The sequence below is a fragment of the Danio rerio genome, chromosome 14, assembly GCF_052040795.2.
Source record: "Danio rerio strain M-AB ecotype USA chromosome 14, GRCz13ab, whole genome shotgun sequence".
Lineage (NCBI taxonomy): Eukaryota > Metazoa > Chordata > Actinopteri > Cypriniformes > Danionidae > Danio > Danio rerio.
Window position 1 is genome coordinate 16,790,772 of NC_141034.1, and position 24,771 is coordinate 16,815,542.

The 24,771-nt window shown below is 34.8% G+C and overlaps 2 protein-coding genes across 2 annotated transcripts in view; one reads left to right on the top strand and one right to left on the bottom strand.

Annotated features, from left to right (window-relative positions):
- Positions 1-14,670, top strand: pofut4 (protein O-fucosyltransferase 4). The gene is given in 4 exon segments (NM_001077174.1): positions 1-110; positions 1,337-2,009; positions 9,284-9,906; positions 13,829-14,670. Coding segments are annotated over 3 exon segments (1,452 nt in total). The 5' UTR covers positions 1-110; positions 1,337-1,343; the 3' UTR covers positions 13,992-14,670.
- znf185 (zinc finger protein 185 with LIM domain) overlaps positions 14,534-24,771 on the bottom strand; it is a 22,227-nt gene continuing 11,989 nt past the window's right edge. The window contains 7 exon segments of the mRNA NM_001441584.2: positions 14,534-15,159; positions 15,328-15,430; positions 17,329-17,394; positions 18,178-18,228; positions 18,317-18,379; positions 20,767-20,793; positions 23,232-23,267. Of these exon segments, the coding sequence (NP_001428513.1) occupies positions 15,061-15,159; positions 15,328-15,430; positions 17,329-17,394; positions 18,178-18,228; positions 18,317-18,379; positions 20,767-20,793; positions 23,232-23,267 (445 nt within the window). The 3' untranslated portion in view covers positions 14,534-15,060.

Here is a 24,771-nt window from a genome sequence, read left to right on the forward strand (position 1 = left end):
AAAACTCATGCAACAGCAGCATCCTGTGTCCATTCTGTTTTGTTACAAGATAGTAGTGAGGAAAAACAGTGGAAATGCAGCAACAAAACATACGTCTGTCCTGAAATAAAGTAAGCAAATACGCGATCAAATAATTCTAACGTTACTTAAAAAACGTCAGTGTTTTTTCAAAAACATATATTTGGATTTACCTTTTACTTCTTTATTAGAAGCATTTCTGGACATACAGGCACAAATTATGGCTAAACTGTTCTTTTATTAAGCTTTTGTTGAAGCCTGGGTAACTATTGGGCTCAGAAGGTTCTCTAAATTAGACGACTTTGTAGGTTTTAAGTCCCAAAATTGTAGCAGTTTAGCATGATTTGTGATGTAATTTATTTTCTGTTCGTTTACTATTACATGGACCTAAACTTTTCTAAATATTTTGTACGGCTCTATCACTGGATATATATATATATATATATATATATATATATATATATATATATATATATATATATATATAGTTTTCTACTCAGCCAAATAAACAAAACACACTAAATACAAATATTATTAAAGACAAGTGAACAGTTTTAAAATGAAAACAAAACAAACTAAATTATGACAAATTAAACAGAATAAAGCTGAAAATTAAAAACAAAAAAAGACTTCTGTAACAAGCAGTAAAGAATAACACTTTGTATTTTTAATTTCACAAATTAATCTTTAATAAACTAATCTTATTCCTAATCTTTAATGACTAAGTTTCAGTCAAATGCAGTAAGTGGTTTTCACTTAGTCTTCTGAATTTTAGTTAATATTTTAAAGGCACTTCAGTCAGCATATATAGTTAAAATCAGAATTATTTAACCCCCTTTATGCAACCCTATTATGTTTAGAAATGTGTTACAAAAAATCTCTCTGTTAAACAGAAATTGAGGGAAAAATAAACAGGGTCGGCTAATAACTATGAGGTTTAATAATTCTGAATTCAACTGCATTTTCTATTGTTTTAAAACCAAATGCACAGATATAAAATACTGGCACACCTTTTAGATTTCTTTCAGCTCTTTACAGACATTGACTGTGTTCATGAGGATACTCACCAAAAGAGGCATTTTGACATAATCTTGGTGTGTGTGTGCTCAAAGAAAACGGTCAATCTGTGAGAATATCCAAAGTCATTGTGCGAGGATTTAGCACTGACATATTCTAATCTGTGTTAGAATATGTCATGTACTGGTTTATTTTTGCCCTTGTTCTCTATTAATATTCATAGTACAGTGTAAATACTTGAATTATGTTGCAATATATAAATGAATTAATCCAGTGTTTTAACCAAATGTACTTTTCTCAGGTCAACTATGGCGCTTTGCCTGTGGCTATTTTTGGTCCTGCCAATATGCTGCTGGTGTCAGGGGGCAGTGGACCTAGGAGACAGTGGTGTTTTTCAGCCCCAGAGTGCCCTCACTGACATGGAGTTTGCCTCTGTCAGCACCTACCGCGGCCCTGGAAACACTGACCCTCGCCCAAATAAAGAGCTGCCAATCCTTCTATGGTGGAGCTCCAATCTGTTCCCACACTTCCCTGGAGATACAGAGCGTGTGGACTGTGCCCACTCATCCTGTCTAGTCACAAGCAACCGTAAGGTTCAGCTGTATCGCCGCACGGCATCTATTATTTTCTATGGCACAGACTTCCGGGCATATGAAGCTCCGCTGCCGCGGTTACCTCATCAAACCTGGGCACTTTTTCATGAAGAGTCACCCATGAATAACTATCTTCTGTCTCACAGTGTTGGAATCAGATTGTTTAACTACACGGCCACATTTAGGAGGGAGTCAGACTACCCATTAACACTGCAGTGGTTGCCCTCGCTGGATTATCTTCTGGCACCTACGGCTATCTCTCTGCAAGAAAAGAACCACTGGAGACAGGCTGGTCTAGCACCTGTTCTCTACATGCAGTCCCACTGCGATGTGCCTTCAGATCGGGACCGCTTTGTTCAAGAGCTGATGAAATATATAGAGGTAATGCTTAAAGATTTCAAACTTAGTTAACAAAATTCTATTTTTTCTCTTTAAATAGACAACATAAGTGTCCTCTTAGTGAATATCCTGAATAATGCATTTGTAAACATTAAAAATGCCCATATTATGGATTATTAAAGTTCTCTTGTGCATGCAAGGTCAAAAACATTTTCATTGTTTCATAATAGGCATGCCATGTAATAAGAATTGTGTGTAAACTGACACAGGAGCATAGCACAAGCGCTTAGGGCTAGACTGCTGGCATGTTGTTGTTTAAAGACTTTAAACATTGATTCCACACACACTTGTTTTTAGACCATGACAAACTGCTCTTTACAGTGCAGAGCACAGCGTCTTCACAACATGATCCACTTCAGTGTTTAGGGGGAGGGGTTCAAATTTTCCTGGATTCCACAAGCAACAAGTAGGCTGGCAATATTTCACTCAGATGTCACCACTAAACTGCTTGGGATCCATTTGGAGAACAACTTGTTTTAACAAATCTTGAAAAGACTTTCTTTTGCTTTCATTACCTTTATTCATGATGCACCTTCAGTTTTAAATTTCAGCAGAATGTTTTCATTTATTTAGAAAATATAGGTCAATTTAAAAAATCCGTAACAGGAGCACTTTAATATGTAAATATGTACTGCAAGATTAATTCTGAATAACACAATTTACAGAGGGGCAGCCTGGACAACAGACGAAACATAAGATTATAGTAATGTGCATATGTTTGAACCAGCTTTGCCTTTTATATATCATCTTATATAATAGATTTTAAAGCCTTCAACTTAGTCATGTAAAGGTTAAAGAAGCCTTTCAGTGTCACATTTAATTTCTTTTTAAAATGTTTTTCAGCTTGTTCATGTTTTTACTTTTTTTCTTTCTTTTATTTTTTCACTTTTTTCAGTTGGCAGACCTTCACAGACTCAACAAAATGTCATAGAAGGTCAATTAATAGTTCAAATGTCCTTTACAGACAGTTTGTTTTGGCAAAAATCTATGCTTCAGGTTTTCAAAGCAAACAAACTTTATTTTGACTAATTTTGTTCCAAATCACATTTCAACAATTTTGATTCAAGGATACTTTAGGGCCATATAAATAAAATGCACCACACAGTTTTTTGTCCTAAGTTTTCTCAAAAATTAAAAATGTATTTGATCAATTTTCATCTTGATTTTTGTCATTGTTTTAATTTTCATGTGTTCTATAATAATAATGACACATGCTATTTTAGGTAGTTTGTTGTTGAAGTCTTACAACAAGGATCGAACAGCCATGCACAATTTAGCTTCAACCTTAATTAAACAGACACAATCAAACTAATTGAGTTTTTCAGGCATGTTTGAATGCAGATATTACGAGTGACCATGACAACATCTGAAAAAAAGAGATCAGCATTTCTTTCTACAGCTGAACTGCTCATGCAAAGTCATAGCAAATATGACCATATATTTAAAAAAAACACCAGGGCATCAGTGAAACAGAGACAGTTAGCATGGGAAAACATAGCTTCTTGAGTTAATGCGTTATTTTACATTTAAAGTATTTACATTTTTAAGTTTAATAGAAAAAGTAATGTAATGTGTGACATTTTTAAAAAATTGTACACAAGTTCCCACTTTTATACACGTTGATCAGTTTTAATAGATGTAAAAGTGCACTTGTGTTTCTACCTTTTTTATTGATCAAGTGCTAGAGGTTGATTTGATATTTAGAATGTAAGCAGTATTAAACAATTTTTTTGAAAGAATAATAATCCCTTTAATGCAATTACAGTACATGTTGAAGGTCAGTGAATTTAAGCTAATTATTTATTAAAAAAGGACAAGCCATTCTCGGATTAATTTTTGTGTGACTGAAATGTGGACAATGGCTATGTTTCCATTCAAATATATTAATAAAATGTATGTGGAAAACTGGAATATCACATAAAAGAAATAGGAATAAAGCAGTGTTTCCATCCAATGAATCAAAGAGAACAAAATTGTTACTTCCTGATTAAACAGGTGCCAAATATCAACAGGTAAAAAAGAATTTACTGCCGTAGAAGCTACGTCAATCTTTTCTATTTTTAATAAATGTACTTGCGCCTCAGAAGACAATACTGACGCACCATGAATGCGTGAGGGCGGCGTTTGAAGCTATGACGTGGACAATGGAGAACAGACGCTCTTGACACGCTCCAGACACTCTGGAGGTCATTAATAATATAATAACATTAATACTGAAATGGTTAAGGTGTTTTAGAATGGCCAAAACAACATTTAAGATGTGTTACAGTGTGCTTCTCCCGCTGGTTTGTCCATTCACTCACATTTTCATCATCATATAATCTCCTATAACAATCATATTTTAATGCACATACTGTAATTTCTTCAGTAAAAGTGTTTCCATCGTAGTTTATGCACATCTTTTCTATCGCATAAAAGTTTATCCTACTTAGTTATGCACATGTTTTTATGCATATTTTCAAAAGTTATGTGCATAATGATGTTTCTATCAATTGTTTTTATGCACATCTGCAAAATTAGCATTAAAATAGGTTGGTGTAAACGTAAGGCTAAGGCGAGAAATACCGCTTCGTCTTTAAAAAAGGGGAGGAGACCGACAAAAACTCGAGTTTAGAGAATAAAACCTGCTCCTGACCAGGTTAGTTTCACAGAGTAAGTTACCACAGTAACTGACTCAGAGTAAAGTTACCTCTCTTTCAGAAACAGGCTTGACTTACCCTGCTCTCTCCAGTTAAACAAACCTGCCAGTTTGAAACGGAAAACCCAGAGTTTCTCTCGTTTCAGGGGTGAAATACTCTCAGTTTTCACTTAACCTCCATTCTGAAACGGGGCCTTAGTATCCAAGTTTAGTTCAAATTTGTTTCAACACACCTGCCAGGAAGTTTATAGTATGCTAGTTAGAGCTTAATTAGCTGGCTCAGGTGTATTTGATTAGGGTTGGAGCTAAACTCTTCAGGACATTGGCCCTCCAGGACCGAGTTTGGACACTACTTGCTCAGGGCATGTAGCTATATCTGAAAAGTTAAAGTTGCCATAGAGTGCATTAATTCTATATGTCAATAGTTTTCTAATATCTACATAGAGTGTAAGTGACTTAGGTAAGAAACTTTTTTATGCTCATTTATAACCAAAGAATTTACTCCTGAAGTAAAAAGCTTGTTTTGACCATATTTGGAATGGTCTTGAATATTAATGAGCTTTGCTCTCATGCTCCACAGCTTGTGTCACTGCCACACACATTTGTACTGATATGTCATGAATAATGTACTCTGAAATACACAGAATAATCATACTTAAGTTGTCAAAAAATGTATTTAAGTTGATGCCTTGTTAAATGACAATTATTTCAACTGGAAGGGAGAAGACATTTACATTAGGAGCGAGTGAGCTGTCTTTATAACTGCACCTCAGTAATGTTTTATTGATAAAATGTTGGCTAAATTTTAATTCTACAAAACAAAAAGGACAGACAGACTTGTATTTAAAGTTGTATTTTGTAAGAGCTGAGTGACATAACAGTGCATAAATAAACTCTAGTTCAGCAGTGTAACATTGCTCTCTACAAACGTAAACGTGTCTGATGCCTCATTATGAGAATAAACAGTAAATTTTACAGTATTCATCTCAGGTGTCAAACTCAGCTACACGGTTTAGCTTTAACCCTAATTAAACAGTCCTTCACGATTGTTTGAAAGCTACAGGTAAGTGTGTTAAAGCAAGGTTGGAGGACTGCAGCCCTCCAAGTTTGATGCCCCTGGTATATATCTTAAACTAACAAAAGATAAAGTAAACCTTTTCGTGGTTGCATTAAATTTATATGTCAAATTGATCTTTCCCATATTTACTGTTCTGAGTGAACTGATAAAATCTCTGTACCTGCAACATAGTGTGCCATTTTCAAAATAAGAGTCCCATATACAAAGCAAGCATAATACAAGTTCACATAAACTTAAATAAGGGAGAAAATAACATTATTGTAGACTCTCTAGGAAACCTTGTGACAACTCAAAACACAGCCCAGGGCATGTATATGATCATGGTCCTTTGTGCATTGTAACAGTTGGTGTTTTTTTCTAATTGGTCTGTTTTTCACCAGGATTTAATACTCAAAGAATTTACATGAGAATGAGGAAACTGATGTTTGTGACTATATGGTATTTCATATCCTTGTACTAAACTTATGCCTAGGTGAAGGGTGTGAAAATCTACACAGTTTAGTTCCAAACCTGCTCTAATACACTTACCTGTTGCTGTTAAACAAGCCCAATAGACTCAATTAGTACAATCAGTTTGTTTAATCAGTGTTTAATTAGAGCTGGAACTAATCTGTGCAGAGCTGCGGCCCTCCAGGAACTGAGTTTGACACTCCTGGACTAGGTATATCCAGATTTTCATTCTGTAGCACATCTAAAGTGTCTTTAATGCAAGAAAATATCTATAAAATCTGAATGAATCTAATTGAAAATAGTGTTGTCACCTTTTTACTCGAGTTTGCACTCCTAAAGGTCACAAACAAACAGTGACTAAACAGAACAAACTCATACAAAGAGTCAAAGGAAATTTGAATATGAATGAATAGATAAAAAAATACTGTACAATGATGTGCAGGTTAATTAATAGACTGGTTAGTATATGTATGAATTAGAGATTTATAGAAGGTGTGTGTGTGTGTCTCTCTCAGTGTTTCTATGGCCTGTTTGGAAGAGTTTGCAGGTTTTTTTTGGAGCATCTTATTTTGCTGTTGCCACGGTGACCAGAGAAATGTTCTGAGTTGAGATATAGAGGGTAGTAACTTTAACACATGGATTGCTTATTGGTTAAGAGGTGCTGTGGATTATATTTGTTAAATAATAACAAATAATTGTTTGTCTGGTATATCTTAGACGCTATAAGGGAAAAGCCTGATAGTTGCACGTGTTGAGCTTCTGTGTTTGCGCTAGGGCTGCACAATACAAAAATAGTCTTTGCTTTAATTCATCTATGCATGTTATTAATATAGACTGCACAGTGGGTAGCTCTGTCGCCTTACAGTCTCACAAGTCTAAAAACATGCGCTAAAGGTGAATTGGGTAAGCTAAATTGTTCACAGTGTATGTGTGTAAATGAGTGTATGGGTTTCCCAGTGATGGGTTGCAGGTATAAGGACATCCACTACATAACAAAAATGTGCTGGATAAGTTGGTGGTTCATTCCGCTGTTGTTACCTCAAATTAATAAAGGGACTGAGCTAAAAAGAAAATTAATTTTATGAAGATATTTATTTACCTATTTTTTGGATCGCTTTCAATTAGTGGTCATGGGAAATAATCAATCTGAAATCGAAGGGGTCTGCCATGGTGTTCCTCAGGGGTCGGTCTTGGGTCCAATATGGACTGGGAATACCACTTTTATGCTGATGATACCCAAATTTATATCAGCTCCAAATCCAATCTGTCTGCTACTGCCTCAGTTTGCTCATTGTGTGCTGTAAATTAAAATGTGGATGCACCAATTTTTTTTTTTAATTAAATTGTTTTAAAGCAGAGGTTCTCCTTATTGGCACTCTCAAAGACAGTGAGTTTAAATTAAGTTTGGATCATGCTGTTGTCTGTCAATCTTCCAAAGCAAGTAACCTTGGTGTGATTTTTGACACTCATCTCTCAAACATTAGGAGCATAACAAAATTTGCATTTCATCATCTGAGGAATATTGCAAGAATCAGGTTTTTGCCTCACTCTGAAAGTCACATTCATGCATTAGTCACTTTTAGGATCTGGTTAACCTGCTAAATTAATCTAACGACTGCAGTACATTCAAAACTCAGCAGCACGCATTCTCACGAACACATCACTGGTGTGCTTTATAGCTTGCATTGGCTACCAGTTCAGTTCTGTATCATTTTTAAAACACTTACACTTGCATATAAAGCTCTACATGGTACAGCTCCTTCCTAGATCTGTGACATTGTTTCTCAGTACACACCTTCTCGTTCCCTGCGATCTGCTGATACGCTCACCCTTCAACAGCCACCCTGTAGATTAAAATCAATGGGGGAGAGAGCCTTCTCAGTTGCTGCACCCAGGTTATAGAATGTTCTTCTTCCGTTATTCTGTTAGAAATGCTTCCACACTAGATAGTTTTAAGATGTTAAAAACTCAACTTTTTAAGACTGCATTTTTAGATTCTTGATTATTCTGAAGTGCTTATATTTTTAAATTGTTTTATGTGTACTTGGGTTTTATTGCATGTTTGATTTCTCTGTTGTAGGACTTTGGGTTTTAGAAAAGCGCTTTATAAATAAAATGTATTATTATTATTATTATTAAGATGCACTGCCCTATCAAATCACACTAATCAAACTAGTATTCAAGGCATGTGGTGAAATTATATTCACACCACAAAAAATAAAACAAGTGCAATGTCACTACGATTGCACAATAATGGAAAATAATATTTTGTCATATTTTGTTTTTCTGCAATATATTTTGCGATAAATATAATTTTAGACGACTTGAGTAGTTTATATATATATATAAATAATTCATAATTTTAGGTTGATTGGAGCAAAGATGCAAACCAAACAAAAAACAGTGCTTATCTGAGAAGTCTTATAGTCTTCAAACACAGAACTTGAATAATTAAATGCAAAATATCACGGTATAATCTTCATCGTATAAATAATCGTTGTAATCTAAAACTACAGTTTTATTGTAATTTCTTGCACTTTTTGTTCTTCACTTTCGTCAATTGGGGAAGTTTGTTCCTCGCCACTGGCTTGGTTGGTTTTGGGACTTGTGGAGCTGTGCATTGACAGATTTGCTCTTCAGTGTTTGAACTTTCAGCAGTGAAAATTAAACCACACTGAACTGAACTAAACTGAACTTCAACTTTGAAAACTGGATTGACAGTTTAAATTTACTAGAACTTGTATGTTAAGCTGCTTTGACACAGTCTTTGTTGTAAAAGCGCTATAGAAATAAACATGAATTGAATGAAATGGTGTTCAATCTCTCTTGAAATGCTTAATAATAATCACAGGTCTAAAAACATGCAAATTATAAACTTTCATTTTGGACAAACTTTGGAATTGTGAACTATTGTACCTGATCAACTAGACACTGCACATGCTATAATGTGGCTGTCATGGATGTGCGCATTGTGATATTGATGCTTAAATTATATATTGTGCAGCTCCAGTTTGCACACATGATCGAATACAGCAAACTTTGATGTAAATGTATGCTTAAGCTAAATTATCATAATTTGTGTCTCCTCAGATCGACTCATACGGGAAGTGCCTTAACAACAAACCCCTGCCTGAATATCTGGAGGACACCAGCACAGCCACTAGTGAGGACCGGCGCTTCATGAGTTTTGTGGCCCGTTATAAGTTCCACCTGGCCCTGGAGAATGGCCTTTGTCCAGACTATATGACTGAGAAGCTCTGGCGACCCATGCACCAGGGCTGTGTGCCTATTTACAGGGGCTCAACAACGGTAGCCGACTGGCTCCCAAACAATCATTCCGCTATTCTCGTTGAGGATTTTTCCACTCCACGAGAGCTCGCCGACTTCATCAAAGCTTTGGATCAAGATGACGTGGAGTATTTGCGTTATCTAAAGTACAAAACACCCAGTGAGATCACTAACTTGCGTTTGCTGGAGGGGTTGGAGAGCAGAGAGTGGGGCGTCAATGACATGAGTAAACCAAACTACTTGAACGGGTTTGAGTGTTTTGTGTGCGACAAAGAAAATGAACGTCTGGCAGCGAGAAAAGCTCACAGAAAGAACCCGAAACAGAACCAACCTCCTCAACCAAAGATGGCCAACAGCTCACACATGGGCTGCCCGCTACCCAGTCCAGGATATGGACCTGTGGAAAATGTTGAACCAAATGATAGGTAAACCCAACTTCAATACCAACAACTTCAATTTTCTGATTGGTCAGTTGTGACAACTCTTGAAAATGTTACCAATAGCAATGCTGTATTTTGAACCTAGTGGCTTTTTCATGTAGGTTGTTTGCAAGGCTGGGAAGGTTAATTTTAAAATGTATTTTACTACAGATTATTATTTTATTGCATGCTTTGAAAAGTAACTATTAATGTACAGTGCATCCGGAAAGTATTCATAGTGCTTTACTTTTTTCACATTTTTTTATGTTACAGTCTTATTTCAGAATGGATTAAATTAATTTAATTCTACACACAATATCCTATAATGACATGTGAAAAAAAAGTCTTTGAAATTGTTGCAAATTTATTGAAAATAAAAAAAACTGAAAAATCACATGTACGTAAGTATTCACAGCCTTTGCTCAATACTTTGTTGATGCACATTTGGCAGCAATTACAGCAATGTCACAAGAATATGATGCCACAAGCTTGACACACCTGTCTTTGGAAAGTTTTGCCCATTCCTATTTCTCTTTGCTGTACCTCACAAGCGCTATCAGGTTGGAAGGGAAGTAACAGTGCACAGTCATTTTTAGATTTCTCCAAAAATGTTCAATAGGATTTTGGTCTGGGCTCTGGCTCGGCCATTCAAGGACAATCACTGAGTTGTAGTGAAGCCACTATATGGATATTTTGGTAGTGTGCTTTGTGTCATTGTCCTGCTGGAAGATGAACTGTTGTCCCAGTCTGAGGTCAAGAGCACTCTGAAGCAGGTTTTCATTCAGGATATCTCTGTACATTGCTGCATTCATCTTTTCCTCTATCCTGACTAGTCTTCCAGTTCTTGCTGCTGATAAACATCCCCACAGCATGATGCTGTAACCACCATGCTTTACTGTAGGGATGGTATTAGCCTGGGAATGAGCAGTGCCTGGTTTTCTCCAGACGTAATGACTGGCATTCACATTAATTTTAGTCTCTTCAAACCAGATAATTTTGTTTATTATGGTCTGAGAGTCCTTCAGATGCCTTTTTTTCAAATTCCAGGCGGGATTAGCCTGGTGATGAGCGGTACCTGTTTTTTCCAAATGTAATGCCTGGCATTCACTCCAAAGAGTTCAATTTTAGTCTCATCAGACCAGAGATTTTTATTTCTTATGGTCTGAGAGTCCTTCAGATGCCTTTTGGCAAATTCCAGGCGGGGAGTGGCTTCTGTTTGGCCACTCTACCATATAGCCCTGATTGGCCAATTTCTGCACAGATGGTTGTCCTTCTGTGAGGTTCTCCTCTCTTCACAGAAGAATGCTGGAGCTCAGACAGAGTGACCATCGGGTTATTGATCACCTCCATGACAAAGGCCCTTCTGCTCCGATCACTCAGCTTAGATGGCCGGCCAGCTCTAGGAAGAGTCCTGGTGGTTTCAAACATCTTCCACTTGCGATGAGGCCACTGTGCTCATTGAAACTTTCAGTGTTCTTGTCTTGGAGGTCTACAGACAATTTCTTTTTCTTCATGCTTGGTTTGTGCTTTGACTTGCACTGTCAACCCTGGGTACTTATATGGACAGGTGTATGCCTTTTCAAATCATTACCAATCAACTGAATTCACCACAGTAGAACTCCAATTAAGCTGCTGAAACATCTCAAGAATGATCGGTGGAAACAGAATGTACCTGAGCTCAATTTAGAAATTCACGGCAAGGGCTGTGAATACTTATGTACATGTAATTTTTCAGGTTTTTTATTTTTTAATAAATTTGCTACAAACTAAAAATATCTTTTTTCACATTATCATTAAGGGGTATTGTGTGTAGGATTTTGAGAAAATAAATCAATTTAATCCATTTCGGAATAAGTATGTAGCATAAAAAAAATACACAGATACACTGTATTTTATTAGATTAATCTGGTTTAGTTGCTTAAAGGGGTAGTTCACCCAAAAATAAGAATTCTGTCATTATTTACTCTCCCTTCGCTTGTATTAAGTCTGTTGGTTTTAATTTTTTTCTTCTGTTGAACAAAATAAGATATTTTGAAGAAAACTGGAAACCTGCAACTAGGGGTGTGCAATTTGAGGAGTACATCTAATATTTTTTATTTATTTTATTTTTTTACAGATATTGCGATTCCATTTAAATTCAAGATTGAATTTTGCTGTCAAGCTTCAGTTCAATATTCGGTATCCTAGCTGACTTTGAAACCTTTTTCTTTGATATGATTTCATTTAATGATTTCATTTAATGCATAATGCTTCTGAAGCTGCAGACACCATCATCCCACTTGTCAGCACTTTCCTGTTCGTTTTATTGTGGGCTTTCTACATAGTTTGGTTGCACAATTCTAAATGGGCAGAACGAAAGTGTGCTCACTCCATTGGCAAGTAAGACTGTCACACACAGATGGCAGTCAAGCATTTACTCTAAGTGGAGGAAATTATATAATTTATATATAATTTATATCACAGCCTCTTGCAATTAGCTAATCACAATATTTCCAATTGCCATTACGATTCAATCGATTAATCGCACAGCCCTACCTGCAAACACTTCCTACTATAAAAGCCAATGTTTCCAGGTTTTCAGCTTTCTTTCAAAATATCTTATGTTATATTTAACAGAAGAAATAAACCTTTAAATGTTTGGAAAAATAATGTTTGTTATTTTTGGGTGAACTATCCTCTTAATATACACACTTTAGATACCTAACAAATTTAAGGATCTGTATTTCATTGTAATTTTAAATAGTGGTAACCAAAATACAGTTACATCTTAATTTATATTGTCACAGTTATAAATTACATTTAAATACATAAAGTCATTACATGTATTTTGATAAGGCCCAGTAAACTGGGCCAAACTCAAAAAATATATTAAGTAATATTTTTAATCATTTAACTGATACCATTAATCGGTTAAAAACGCACCCTATCGAGAGAGAATCGATTATTTTGAGCATCCCTAGCTTAAGCTCAACCTCTCTCATTGGTAGTATGTTGAGTACTGATAAATCAAAACAATATTGTCTGTTTTAAAAAAAAAAGGAGGATTTAGATTATGTACTACCCTCTCTTCATGCTTCAGCTCAGATTACATTAAACATTGAATAAAAATTTCAAAGCACTTCACGGGACCTATAGCACTACGGTGCCCTCGGCAAACCAAGTTTGATTCCGGCTCAAAGTCCTTTGCTGATCCATCCCCCCTCTCTCTGCTCCTCACACATTCCTGTACATTCTACTCGTTGTCCTGTCCAATCAAAGGTACAGAAAAAAGCTTAATAATATTAATAATTATAATAACAATAAAATAGCCAACAAGAACTTTGTTTAAAGTATACCAGGAACTTTACTCCATAGGCCTGGTTGTATGACTCTGCAGATGGACACGATGGTCTCTTTTATTTCATTCAAAGTATCACTGGCACCATCTTGTGCCTCAGTTTTCTGTGAAAAAGAAACCAGCAGATGTAGATCTTTGGTAATATAATTGTAGTGCTAGTCATTGTGCTGGAATGATTGTTTTCTACACTGTAATGAATGATTTTGCAATGGATCACTGCACATTTGACGCATGCATCAAGAATGCAGAGCGAGTTGTCAAAAATAATTTGGAGAAGCTTCTTCTTATAGGATAAGGACAGACAGTCTCATGAATAATAATGACAAACTGGTGCTTTAGCATTGATTGCTGTGCATTCTTTGATGTCAAACACAAATTGTTCTAAAATACCACAAGAATACTTAAATGTTACTTAAAGTTTTCTCCTATAAATAAATGAACAAATACCGCCGTTGCAACACAAACGCTTCTATTTAAAAAAAACTGTGAAGTAACAATCAATTTTTTAGTCTTGAAACTTGAAATGTGTGGCAGTGCTTTTTGGTGTGGCTTTAAAGCAAGACATGGAGTGTGACGTGTGTTTGTTCTCAGCTGGCTCCAGATGTGGCCGCAGGACTACTGGCAGAGTCTGGATCAGGCAGAGGGTTTGGAGTCGCTCATCAGACACAATGTTTCCGAGCCATCGTTACTGTGGCAGCACATCCAGAGCATCGCTGTGAGGAGAGCCAGAGGCCTATCAAATGACTCGAGGTGACGGCTCACATCAAAACTTCCTCTGACAGCTCAAGACTCAACATATTTTTGGCAGCAGGTTTAATTTGACAAGCCACCCAAGGCTGATGTGCCGCTGTCAGAGTTTGTGCAATTTCTAATTCCTCTTATGTTTAAATTCTCCTTTGAGTATTGTATATTATGTATTTATAATGAATGCTTTTTTAGCTTTTCAAAGCGCTGATATTGATTGCCTCACAAAATCACTCAGGCTTGCTTGTCAGAAGATCTCATAGAAGAAAATGACTGCAGTTATGATGAAATCTTTGGCTAATAGTTAATCTGAGGTAAAACGTGTCATATTTTTCATTACAAAAGGGAAAAAAAAACATGGCTTATTTTTAGGATGCTATGATTTTAATATGACTTTTTTTTTTTTGAGAGTTGAGGACATTATATCCATTCAGAAATGCATTCCTTGTGGAATTTATCATTGAAATGAGCAATTTCCACTTTATATCTACAAATTTTGGTATTGAGACTTGTTATAGAATCACAAAAATTTTCATTGATGTGGATACATCATTTCATGATATTCACCTAGATTACTCCAGGAACTGTTTATTTATAGTGTTTAAGCATCTCAGTATTTCTTAAGCAGTATTTATATATATTTTTATTGCACATTCTTGTAACAAAAACAATAAAAGAATACAGCTTTATTCATGACAATGGTTACACATTTTATAACAATGCTACGGAAAAAGTTTCTTTAAAATATTCAATGATGATTAAATACAACTAGGATAAATACATTCTTGTCGATTTGACAACTGAACAAGGAACAGAATCCCCCCAAAATAGAAAGAAAGAAATCCTGGGATCCCTGCAACATACATTCCTGATGTTCTAACACTAGAAAACTTATTAATAAAAACATTCAGAACTCTAAAAATATTCTAAACCACGTGATATGCTTTAAATGTTTTGCATCAGTAAGGAAAAAAAATCAAGTTGAATGTGTAATCTGTTAGTATAAAATGTAGCTCCCTTCAAAAAAAATGAAGTAGACTATTTTAGTGAGGGTTTGTTTCAGGTAAGGTAAGATCTCATTATAGCAGGTTGGAATAGCAACTCTCACAATGAACTGTCCCACGATGCAGAAACATATTGTAGAGCAAGTCTCCCATTGGTTTACTGCAAATAGCACACTAGGGTGGAGGAAAAAAGAAATTCAATACATATTTCATGAAAACATGTTGTCATATAACTGAGTACAGAGGTGTAGTATTTCATTAACAAGATATAAAGGAAAAAAACCTGCACATTGTGCCATAAAATGTGAGAATATATGGGGGAGAGCAGAAATTGTTCTGTACCTTAAAGCAGGATGGGTGACAGGATATGTTCAGGTGCTCAATTGTGATTTTGGCATCACTTCCCACCTTTTCTCCACAGTACGTACAAGCGGTCATTTCACTTCTACATAGACAAAATGAGGTCATTAGGTAAAGCTCAAATGACTAAGGTTATTAAAGTTAGTTAAAGCCATTTGTATTATATGCAACCATTTTATTTCAGCAAATTTTCAAGGAAACATTTCTTGTTTTTTAAATAGTTTAATTTTACTAAAACAAAATTTGTTAAGCTATAAGGCTGTTGAATTCTTGATTCTAATTGGCTGATGAACATTCATAGGTGTGCAATTATTTGCAGATAAACACAGCTAGTTGCTGGCAAGTTCTGACCATATTATTGTTTCGAATCACTTCACTGAACTATTTTACTGCCTATAACTGTTGAATATTATGTAACGTGAAAGAATCTAATATGACATACAGCTTGTGGCCGAATCACCACTTGGATGTACATTATTTTCTAATAATTCAACTAGATAGATACTGTAGATCTAGATAGAACAGTTAGAACTGTTGTGTAAATGAAATATCACACACATCATAGCACTGTGATATGGCTGTATATCAGCACCTCTTTATTGTTCTCGGCTGCATGAATCACAGCAGTGTTGATATACAGACACATCGCAATGTTACTTTTGCTCATTTATTAAACTGCTTTCTTCAAAACTTGATTCTGATTGGTCAATCACAACATTCAAAAGTATGTTATTCCCAAATAACAATCTCTGATACTAATAACATAAGCTCTAATAACACATGGATACTACGAACAATCTTAACCATTAGTGAATACATTCAAGAACAGCGCATGACAGAAAGGAATATGAATGTTTGGCACCAATATTTGACTGAAAAATAAGTTGGTAGGCTGTATTTAGCCTTTTTTGTGTTAGCTTTAGATTTAATTATAGATTTAATAAATGATTACAGCTCAGATCAATGGCTGTTTCTCAATATGCGTTCTTGCATCCTTGTGTTCTCTTGTAATACCAACATCAACCATCGAAGTTCAGTTCCAAAACTCAAGACCGCAAGAACGGAGGAGAGTTCCCGAGCAGACTCGAGCATTAAACTCATTCCAGAAGTCCCAAAAGTCATTTCTGCTGAATAAACGAGGTGGGAAGCGCAGCATTCTATACCTGTATGTTATTAAAGTTCAGAGATATAGCTTATTTATCTCAGTAGTTTACCCTAAATGAGACTGTGAAAGTAAACATTTATGAAAATCTTAATAAAGGCATGAACACATTAGGGGTGTTTATTTGCTGGAATTTGTATTAGAATCTGTCTGCAAAGTATATTTGTAAGGTTTTTATGCATGTTATATATACTGAAAAGGGGAAAAACAATAAATCGTTGTATAAATGCTGTAATGTTTAAATAATTTTCCCTTAAAAATACGTGAAAGACCATAGGAAGAATGCAGCATCTCCCGAGTTTGTTCTTTTAAGGTAACCTGGCAGTACAACTCTCCACAAGAACCCAAGTCTATTCTGTGTGTTCTTGGAATTGAGAAACAGTCATTTTGTCTTATTGTTTACGTTTTGTGTAGTAATAAGTGGGATAATGTACAATTAGCTGGTTATTTTCGCTGTAGAAATGCATTCTTACACAACTGCTGATACCCCTGTCAGGCTTTATACTGGGAGAACAACCCTAGATCTGCAAAAGTTAAACTATTTATGAAACCTACAATAGCATTTCAGTGATAGCATAACAACATACAAATCTAACAAAATTCAATCAATTTCCTATTTACTCATACCCTTCACTGCCTTTAAAACTGTCTGAATATTCATATGTTTTATACTATACAAAATGAGTTCTGGTACTCTGTATGGAAAATACATACGAAAGTCCTGTTTTGACTTTAATAACATTTAAGGCTTGTTTTGCAGCTTTTATATAAGAAACCTCTGCCAATCAAAAACAGTTTAAAAACAAGTATAAACATGTTACCTGGTGTAGTAGCTGGGGCTGCTGTAGTTGTAGCTGGAAGTTGTTGATGACACATAATCAGAGCTGCTACCAAGGGGAGATTTGTTTAGTTGTTTGATGTCATTATGTATGACAAATAAAATTAGGTCAGTCACAGGATCATTTATTTATTTTGCATTACTACTATACACATTATCTACATAAAATCCCAACTGAAAGTGTTGGGGGGGGGGGGGGGATTTACAAAGGATTATTTTAACATATTTTTGTCTCTTTTTGTTTTCATTAAACAATTGTATTTGTATTGCTAAAATGTGGTATGCTTTGCACACTAATGAAGCATTTTTGCAGAAGTAAATGGAGCTGATAGAGATGCAACAACCTGATTGTCTAAAATTAACTTGAGCTCTGCAGCGAAACATCCTGAGAGCACAGAATTTGCAGTTGAGAATTAATGTGCTTTTGATGTTGTGCAGAGAATTCATATAAAAAGAGGATGTATGTATGGGTGCGGCCAATGGAGGACTGGAGATTCATTGACAAGTGATGTATTTCACTAAACTCCATCTGTTAATATCAGCTGCCTATATAAGTTGAAGTCAGGAAATGAAGTGGTTGCGCATTCCTGAATGTAACTCTTGCATTGCATTGAGGATAACAGAATTCTGTGAATCGAATTATTCATTTGTATCCAACAAATTACTAGTATATTTAACACTGAAGAAAAACTCTCCTGAACATGCATGGAATTGATTAGATATTCTACAAGCAACACTAGAAAGTAGTGTTTAAATCTGAAGTAAACTCAATAATAACTGGTGATCACTGTTACCATGTAGAATTATCTGATGGATAAAACGACTTGCTTACCTGCCATCTACAGCAGAGTTATCCACATATTCCTTAACATAGACAAAGTTCCTAAAAACAGGAGAAAGGGGTTTCAGTGAGAAAACACGCTCAGGTATTTAATGATCAGCTTTCGTTCCAATAACATAATCTCACATACTTCTTGGATTCAGATTCTGGTAACTTCCGGTCCCTCTCCTCTGTGCTGGTGCTGGTTTTAGTGCTTCAAAACAGAAATAGTACAGTATGTTAGTAAACTTATACTTCTGTGCTCTATGCCAATCAATATTGTAGTTTGACTGTATCTATATGTTCCTAAAGTCAAGAAAAAAGATCTTTCAAGAAGCAATGAGTAACCCAAGACAAAGCAGGGCTGTTCTTATTTAGCTGTCATCCTAGTCAACCTGTCCTATATTCAAGTGCTCCTTTTTTAATTTTGGACAAAAGATTGCAAACAGGAAATGTTGGTTTAACCCTGATGACCAATATTTTAATCCTAAATGACCAGATCAGAATGCTAAAATGCTTCTTGGCTCTTTTTTTCCCAGAAATTGAGCTACTAGAAAAAGACGCATCTACTCTATTACAGTGGGTTCATTCTTAGAAAAACAATATTTGTGAGAATACACAAACAGCTCCCATGAGAGTTACAATTGACCTTATAATCATAAGTCACATTTGCATTTCTCTATCACTGTTGTTGAACCTCAGAGTTGCATTTGATAGGACTGATCACAACCTTCTCCTAAATAGGCTTGGAAATGATGTTCATTACTGCACTGTAAAACTCAACGGTCAACTTTATCAAATGAAATGAGTGTAGTTAACTCAAAATTGACTGAAAGTTAATTCTACTCATTTAAACAAAGTTTTGAACTAAGTGTTGAAGGTAATGAGTTAATTAATTACCTCATCACTTCAGCTTTAATGGAGTAGGTTCACGGTACTCATATAGACTTGTTTAACTCAGATGGTTTGTAGCAATCTGTTTCCTCAAACGTTTCGAGTTGACCTAACTTATTGAGTTTTACAGTACTCAATTGCTTTGAGTTCTCTTCATTTATTTGGTTTGTGCTCAGATTTCTTGGTTTACTCAAATGGATTAAGTTCACAGTACTCATATGGATTAGTTCTTGAACTTAAATGGTTTGTAGCAATCGGTTTACTCAAATGGTTTGAGCTACCTTAACTTATTAGGTTTTACAGTGTGGACCTCGATTGGCTTGATATAACTCATACCTACATAAACGTTAAGAGGCTTCGTATTATGGAACTGTCTGTGGCAAGGATGCATGGCGCTTCTACAAAAACTGCAATAACTAAGATAAAAGATTTGCTATTGTGATTTTATTTTTGTCTAAAAAAGTCCAATGTATCTACTTTTGTTAAAAGTGTTCTTGTAAGAAGTTAAATGCAGAGGTAAATTAATTAATTGGTCACACTTTACAATAAGGTTCATTAGTTAATGTTAATTAATGCATTTACTAAGATGAACAAACAATGAACAATGCATTTACTACTGTATTTGTTCATGTTAGTTAACGTTAGTAAATGAAAATACAGTAGTTCTTTGTTAGTTCATGTTAACTCATGGTGCATTAACTAATGTTAACAAGCATGCACTTGAATGTTAATAATGCATTAGCAAATGTTCAAATATGATTAATAAATGCTGTACATGTGTTGTTCATGATTAGTTCATGTTAGTAAATGCATTAACTAATGAACCTTATTGTAAAGTGTTACCAATTAATTTATTTACTTTAGTTATTTATTTATATGTATTGTAACTTTTATTATTATTATTTTTCTCTCTTCTTGTTTTTGGCTCTGATTTGTTTCCTTTTTTGTTTAATTATTTATTATTGTCGCCAAGGGTGTATGGGGTGGTGTATTAATGTAAACTGCAGTTGGATGTTATCCTTGTCTATAACAATGTATGCTAGATTATTTCCAACTGTTTATTAAAAATTGGATCACAAAAAAGGCATTATATCGATTGAAAGTAAACTGTGGGGTTCCCGCAAGGCTCAATTCTTGGTCCCTTGCTTTTTACATTATATATAGTACCTTTTGGCAATATCCTTAAAAACATTGAGTTACATGTACAACACACAACAGTACTGTATATCTCCTCACAACATGATCATTTGTATGAATTCTGTAGTTATTCAGGTAATTACTATCCTGTAAATAAATCATTGTGTACTACCTTTGTAATATAAACATGCTCAAGATGTTAGTTTGCATGAAACATATCAACATTATGAGTTAGACCTTAAACTGGATAAAATCCAAGCTGGAAAAATCTTCAATGAGGTCTACAGGATAACATAAAACTAAACAACAGAATCATCATGTTCAATTTAATACCAACCAGTTGTTCAAGCAATTGTGAAAACAAGCAGCAATGCTATAATTACAGCAGAAACCCGGTGTTTAGTTGTCCCATGACTTCAAATGTCAAACACTAAGTGCTTATGGAATGTTTACTTCAATCACCCATGTGAAAAATGAGACGTGCTTGCATTTTTTAACAGTTAAACAGAAGCTAAAAAAATAAATCATTAATCTGTGTAAACTTCCATTTGAAAACATTACAACTCTTACCTCTCCATTTCTGTCCTCCAGGTACTCCTGTGAAGGAAAAAGCAGGTGTTACTTTCAAAAGAGTTTAGAAGACTGCCTTTATTTCCAGAGAGCGTATGCACTCGTGTGAAGTGCGCTTTATAAGTGAAAGCTTATTTATCTCAGGTGGAGTTTTAGGGTTGGGCTTGCTACTTCCTCCTCCAGGACTTCAACCCATTACGTTATTGACTTTTCATAGGAAAGATCTACATGCAAACGATATAAATCAACACAGACAGGTCTACCCTGCTTGTTCAAGAAATGAGTGCTGCTGCTAAAAATAAAAAGTCATCCAGATCCTTTTAGTGTCTACAGTCTTAGTGTCGCATACTATCAATACAAAGTATCAATATTGGTGTCACTTATAAAAGATAAAAAGTCTAAATTATAATTGAATCATTATATAGCAGGTCCAAAAATGTGTCAAGACAAAAACGAGACATTACATATGAGGTTGGGAATTCACTGATATGCGTACCTTATCTTATCTGTAACAATATATCTGTACTAGTGTGAATAATGCATATATATCTGACTATGGGCCACAAACCCATACAGTAAGTGTCATTTTTGGATAAACATCACTTGAAAACTGAATAAATAAACTGTCCATTGATGCTTTAAAGACATTTGATGCATATATTTGGCTAAGATACATCTATGTAGCAAATCCGCCTTTTAAAGAAGATTTTACATTCAACTGTTGGCATTGCAGATTACTAATCAAAAATGAAACTTTGACCGATTTATGGCAGGAAATTGACATCATTTTGACTTAATCAGCGTATCTTTGGCTATTAGCAAAAAACATAGTAAAAGAAATGTTTTTGTTGTCCAGTAAGACATTATTAATTGTTTTGAAATCATAGCACTGCAAAAAATGCCTTTCTTATCTTCTTGATTTAAGAATTTTTAGATATTTGGACTAGAAACAAGACAAAAAATCTAAATAAGAAATTTTTTTTTTTTTTTTTTTTGCAGTGAGGATGAGCTACAATTCATTATTTCATAATAATGATAATGCATTTTATTTAAAGGCGCATTTCCTGACACTCAAGGTCACCGTACAGGACAGTCAGTTCAAATAAAATCAAAATAAAAGTCAATAGAATACAATACAATTTAAAAAAAAAGTGCAATTGAGTTAAAGAGAGTATGCTGTTTAAACAGATGTGTTTTGAGTTTGGATTTAAATTGTAAAAGAGAGTTTAGATTACGGAGATCAGGAGGACGTGAATTCCAAAGCTGAGGAGCAGAGTGGCTGAAAGCTCTGCTCCCCATGGTGACAAGGCGGACAGAGGGAAAAGTGAGGTGAATAGAAGAAGAAGACTTGAGTGTTCGAGAAGGTGTGGCGATATGAACAAGAATAGCAAAGTATGGAGGAGTCAAATTGTGGATGGCTTAAAAAGTGAGAAGAAGTATTTTATAATTAATTCTGAAGAAGATGGGAAGCCAGTGAAGCTGTTGTAGAAAGGGTGTGATGTGACAGATAGAGGGAGTTTTTGTGATAATACGAGCTGCAGCGTTCTGTACCAGTTGTAATTTATGAAGGGTTTTAATAGGGAGGTCAAACAGAAGGATATTACAGTAGTCTAAACAGAATGTGACTAAACTATGAAAAAGGTTGGCGGTTGAATGAGGTTTGAGGGAAGGACATAAATGATTTATATTTCGGGAGGTGGAAATAAGTGAACCGGGTGACACTATTAACATGTGCAGTGAATGAAAGGGGGCTTTTGAAGATGATCACCAGACTCTTAATGAGAAAATCATCTGTGGGACTAGAAAAGCTAAGGGATTTTGTACCTATGAGAAGAAGTTCGATTGTATTATCATTTAATTTCAGAAAGTGAGGTGAACCAGGATTTGATATCTGAAAAGCAGTTAGTAAGGGATGAAGGTGTAAGTTTGAGGTTGGGTTTAGTTGATAGGTTGAGCTGGGTATCATCTGCATAGCAATGAAAATGGATTTGGTGTTTTGGTGGTGATTTGGAGGAAAATATAACCTAGTAGGTAGATGATAAATAGCAGGGGACCCAGAACTGAACCCTGGGGCACACAGGTAGTGATAACAAGGTGAAAGACTTTAATTGAATGAACCGAGTGCAACCTGAGAGGTATGAATGAAACCAGCTAAGAGGTGTGTAACCAATAGACATTATATTTATATGAAAAATAAAATGGTAAACCATTTTAATCTTAGAGAACCAAACAATGAATCACGTTTGATTTAATATAGCAATAATCCTAGTTTCATTAATATGAATATGTTTGAAAAATTGCAATATCATAAATATTCATATTTATAATTCTACAACAAATATGAATTAAATGAAATAACAAATAAATAGTCATGTAAATTGATTTGTACACTGACTGTGCAACCATAAAGCAAAACTGACAAAGCATATGGCAACATAGCCTGATTAACGTATGTGCCCAGTTACCTTGAGTCCAGGAGGTGATGAGGACTGTACTGAGAACTATGAGAAACAGAAAAAATACATTATCTGCCATGTGTACACACAAGATTAATACACAATACATTGAGAATCGTCACCATCATTACCTCTTTGTTGGCTCGCCCATTGTCAGGATCGGATCGAATGAATCAACTGAGCTGAAAAAAGCAAACAAACAATACAATTCACACTGTGCTTAGCAAAGTGTAATCAAATGTGCAGCAGGCTGTCTTGCAGACTATGATCAATTCAACGCATGACACATTTAAACTATATTAATTAAATGAAGCCATAAAATATAGTTATTTTATTATATTGTTGTCTGACAGCTTAAACCTTTAATTCTTATGTCACTCACTTTACGTGCTTACGTAACCATATTCTTCAGTGTATATCTAATGCGCTAAATATAACTACAGGAAGATTTTTTTGTGTAGGGCTTTCATCAGAGTTTTTTTCTAATAAAGCTGTTTAATGAAGCTGAAAATATGTGGCGTAAACAACATGGAAAAATGTTAAATGAGAACCTGAAATATTTATGGCATATTTCCAAAAAAATAAAGATTTTTAAATAAATTGGTCTTACACTTTATATTTCCAGATTTTTCATAGTATATGGATGAATATCAGTACTTTTAACATAAACATGTCAACCATTTGTTAGATGTTAATATTTTAGAAACTATTGGGTGTGTTGAAAAATAAAATGTGCTAACTAACAACATTAAGAGTTTTTTTCTTGGTGGGGAAGTTTTAATCCGCTGCAAAAAAGCTTTTCTTACAGTTTTTGTCTTGTTTCTAGTCTTGTTTAATATTTCTTTAATCAGAAAGCATTTTCTAAACATGTAAAAAGCATTGTCTTGCTTCTAAAAACGTTTTTCCTTAAAACAAGCTAAATCTGCCAATGGAGTAAGCAAAATAATCTTGTTTTTGGCTTTGAAATAATATTATTTTGATTACCTTATTATTAAGATTATATTATATAATCTTAATAAAATTGTATTATTATCTTAATATTTTCATTATATGTGTGTTTTAAGGAAAACTCACAGGACATCATTTAAATGTTTATTTTTCTGAAAACAAGACAATTACTTGTCTAAAACAGGGGTTTCCAAACTTTTCAGCCCATGACCCCCAAAGTGACAGTGACTCGTGACTCCCAACATCTTCTGAGGTGGTTATGAATATATACACCTTGCACACAATGGTGCAGACATACCAAAAGGCCCAAGTTTAGTCACCATTTAATTTTGAAGAACCCCACACAGAGACCATCCTCCATGTTCAGTTGTGGCTTGTATTTATTTTTAATGTACGCGAGTCCTGTTAAGGTGTCAGAAAGTTTGACCCGGGCAATTAAAATCAATGTGCTGTGTCTTTAATATAACGAAATCACCCAAGGGGTCGGAAAATTTGTAAGACTGTTGGCTTTTTATTTGCTTGTTTTTTTAATGTTACTATTAAAAAATACTTTTCCCTATGTAGGTTATGAATAAAATATGGTAATTCTAATATTTTAATA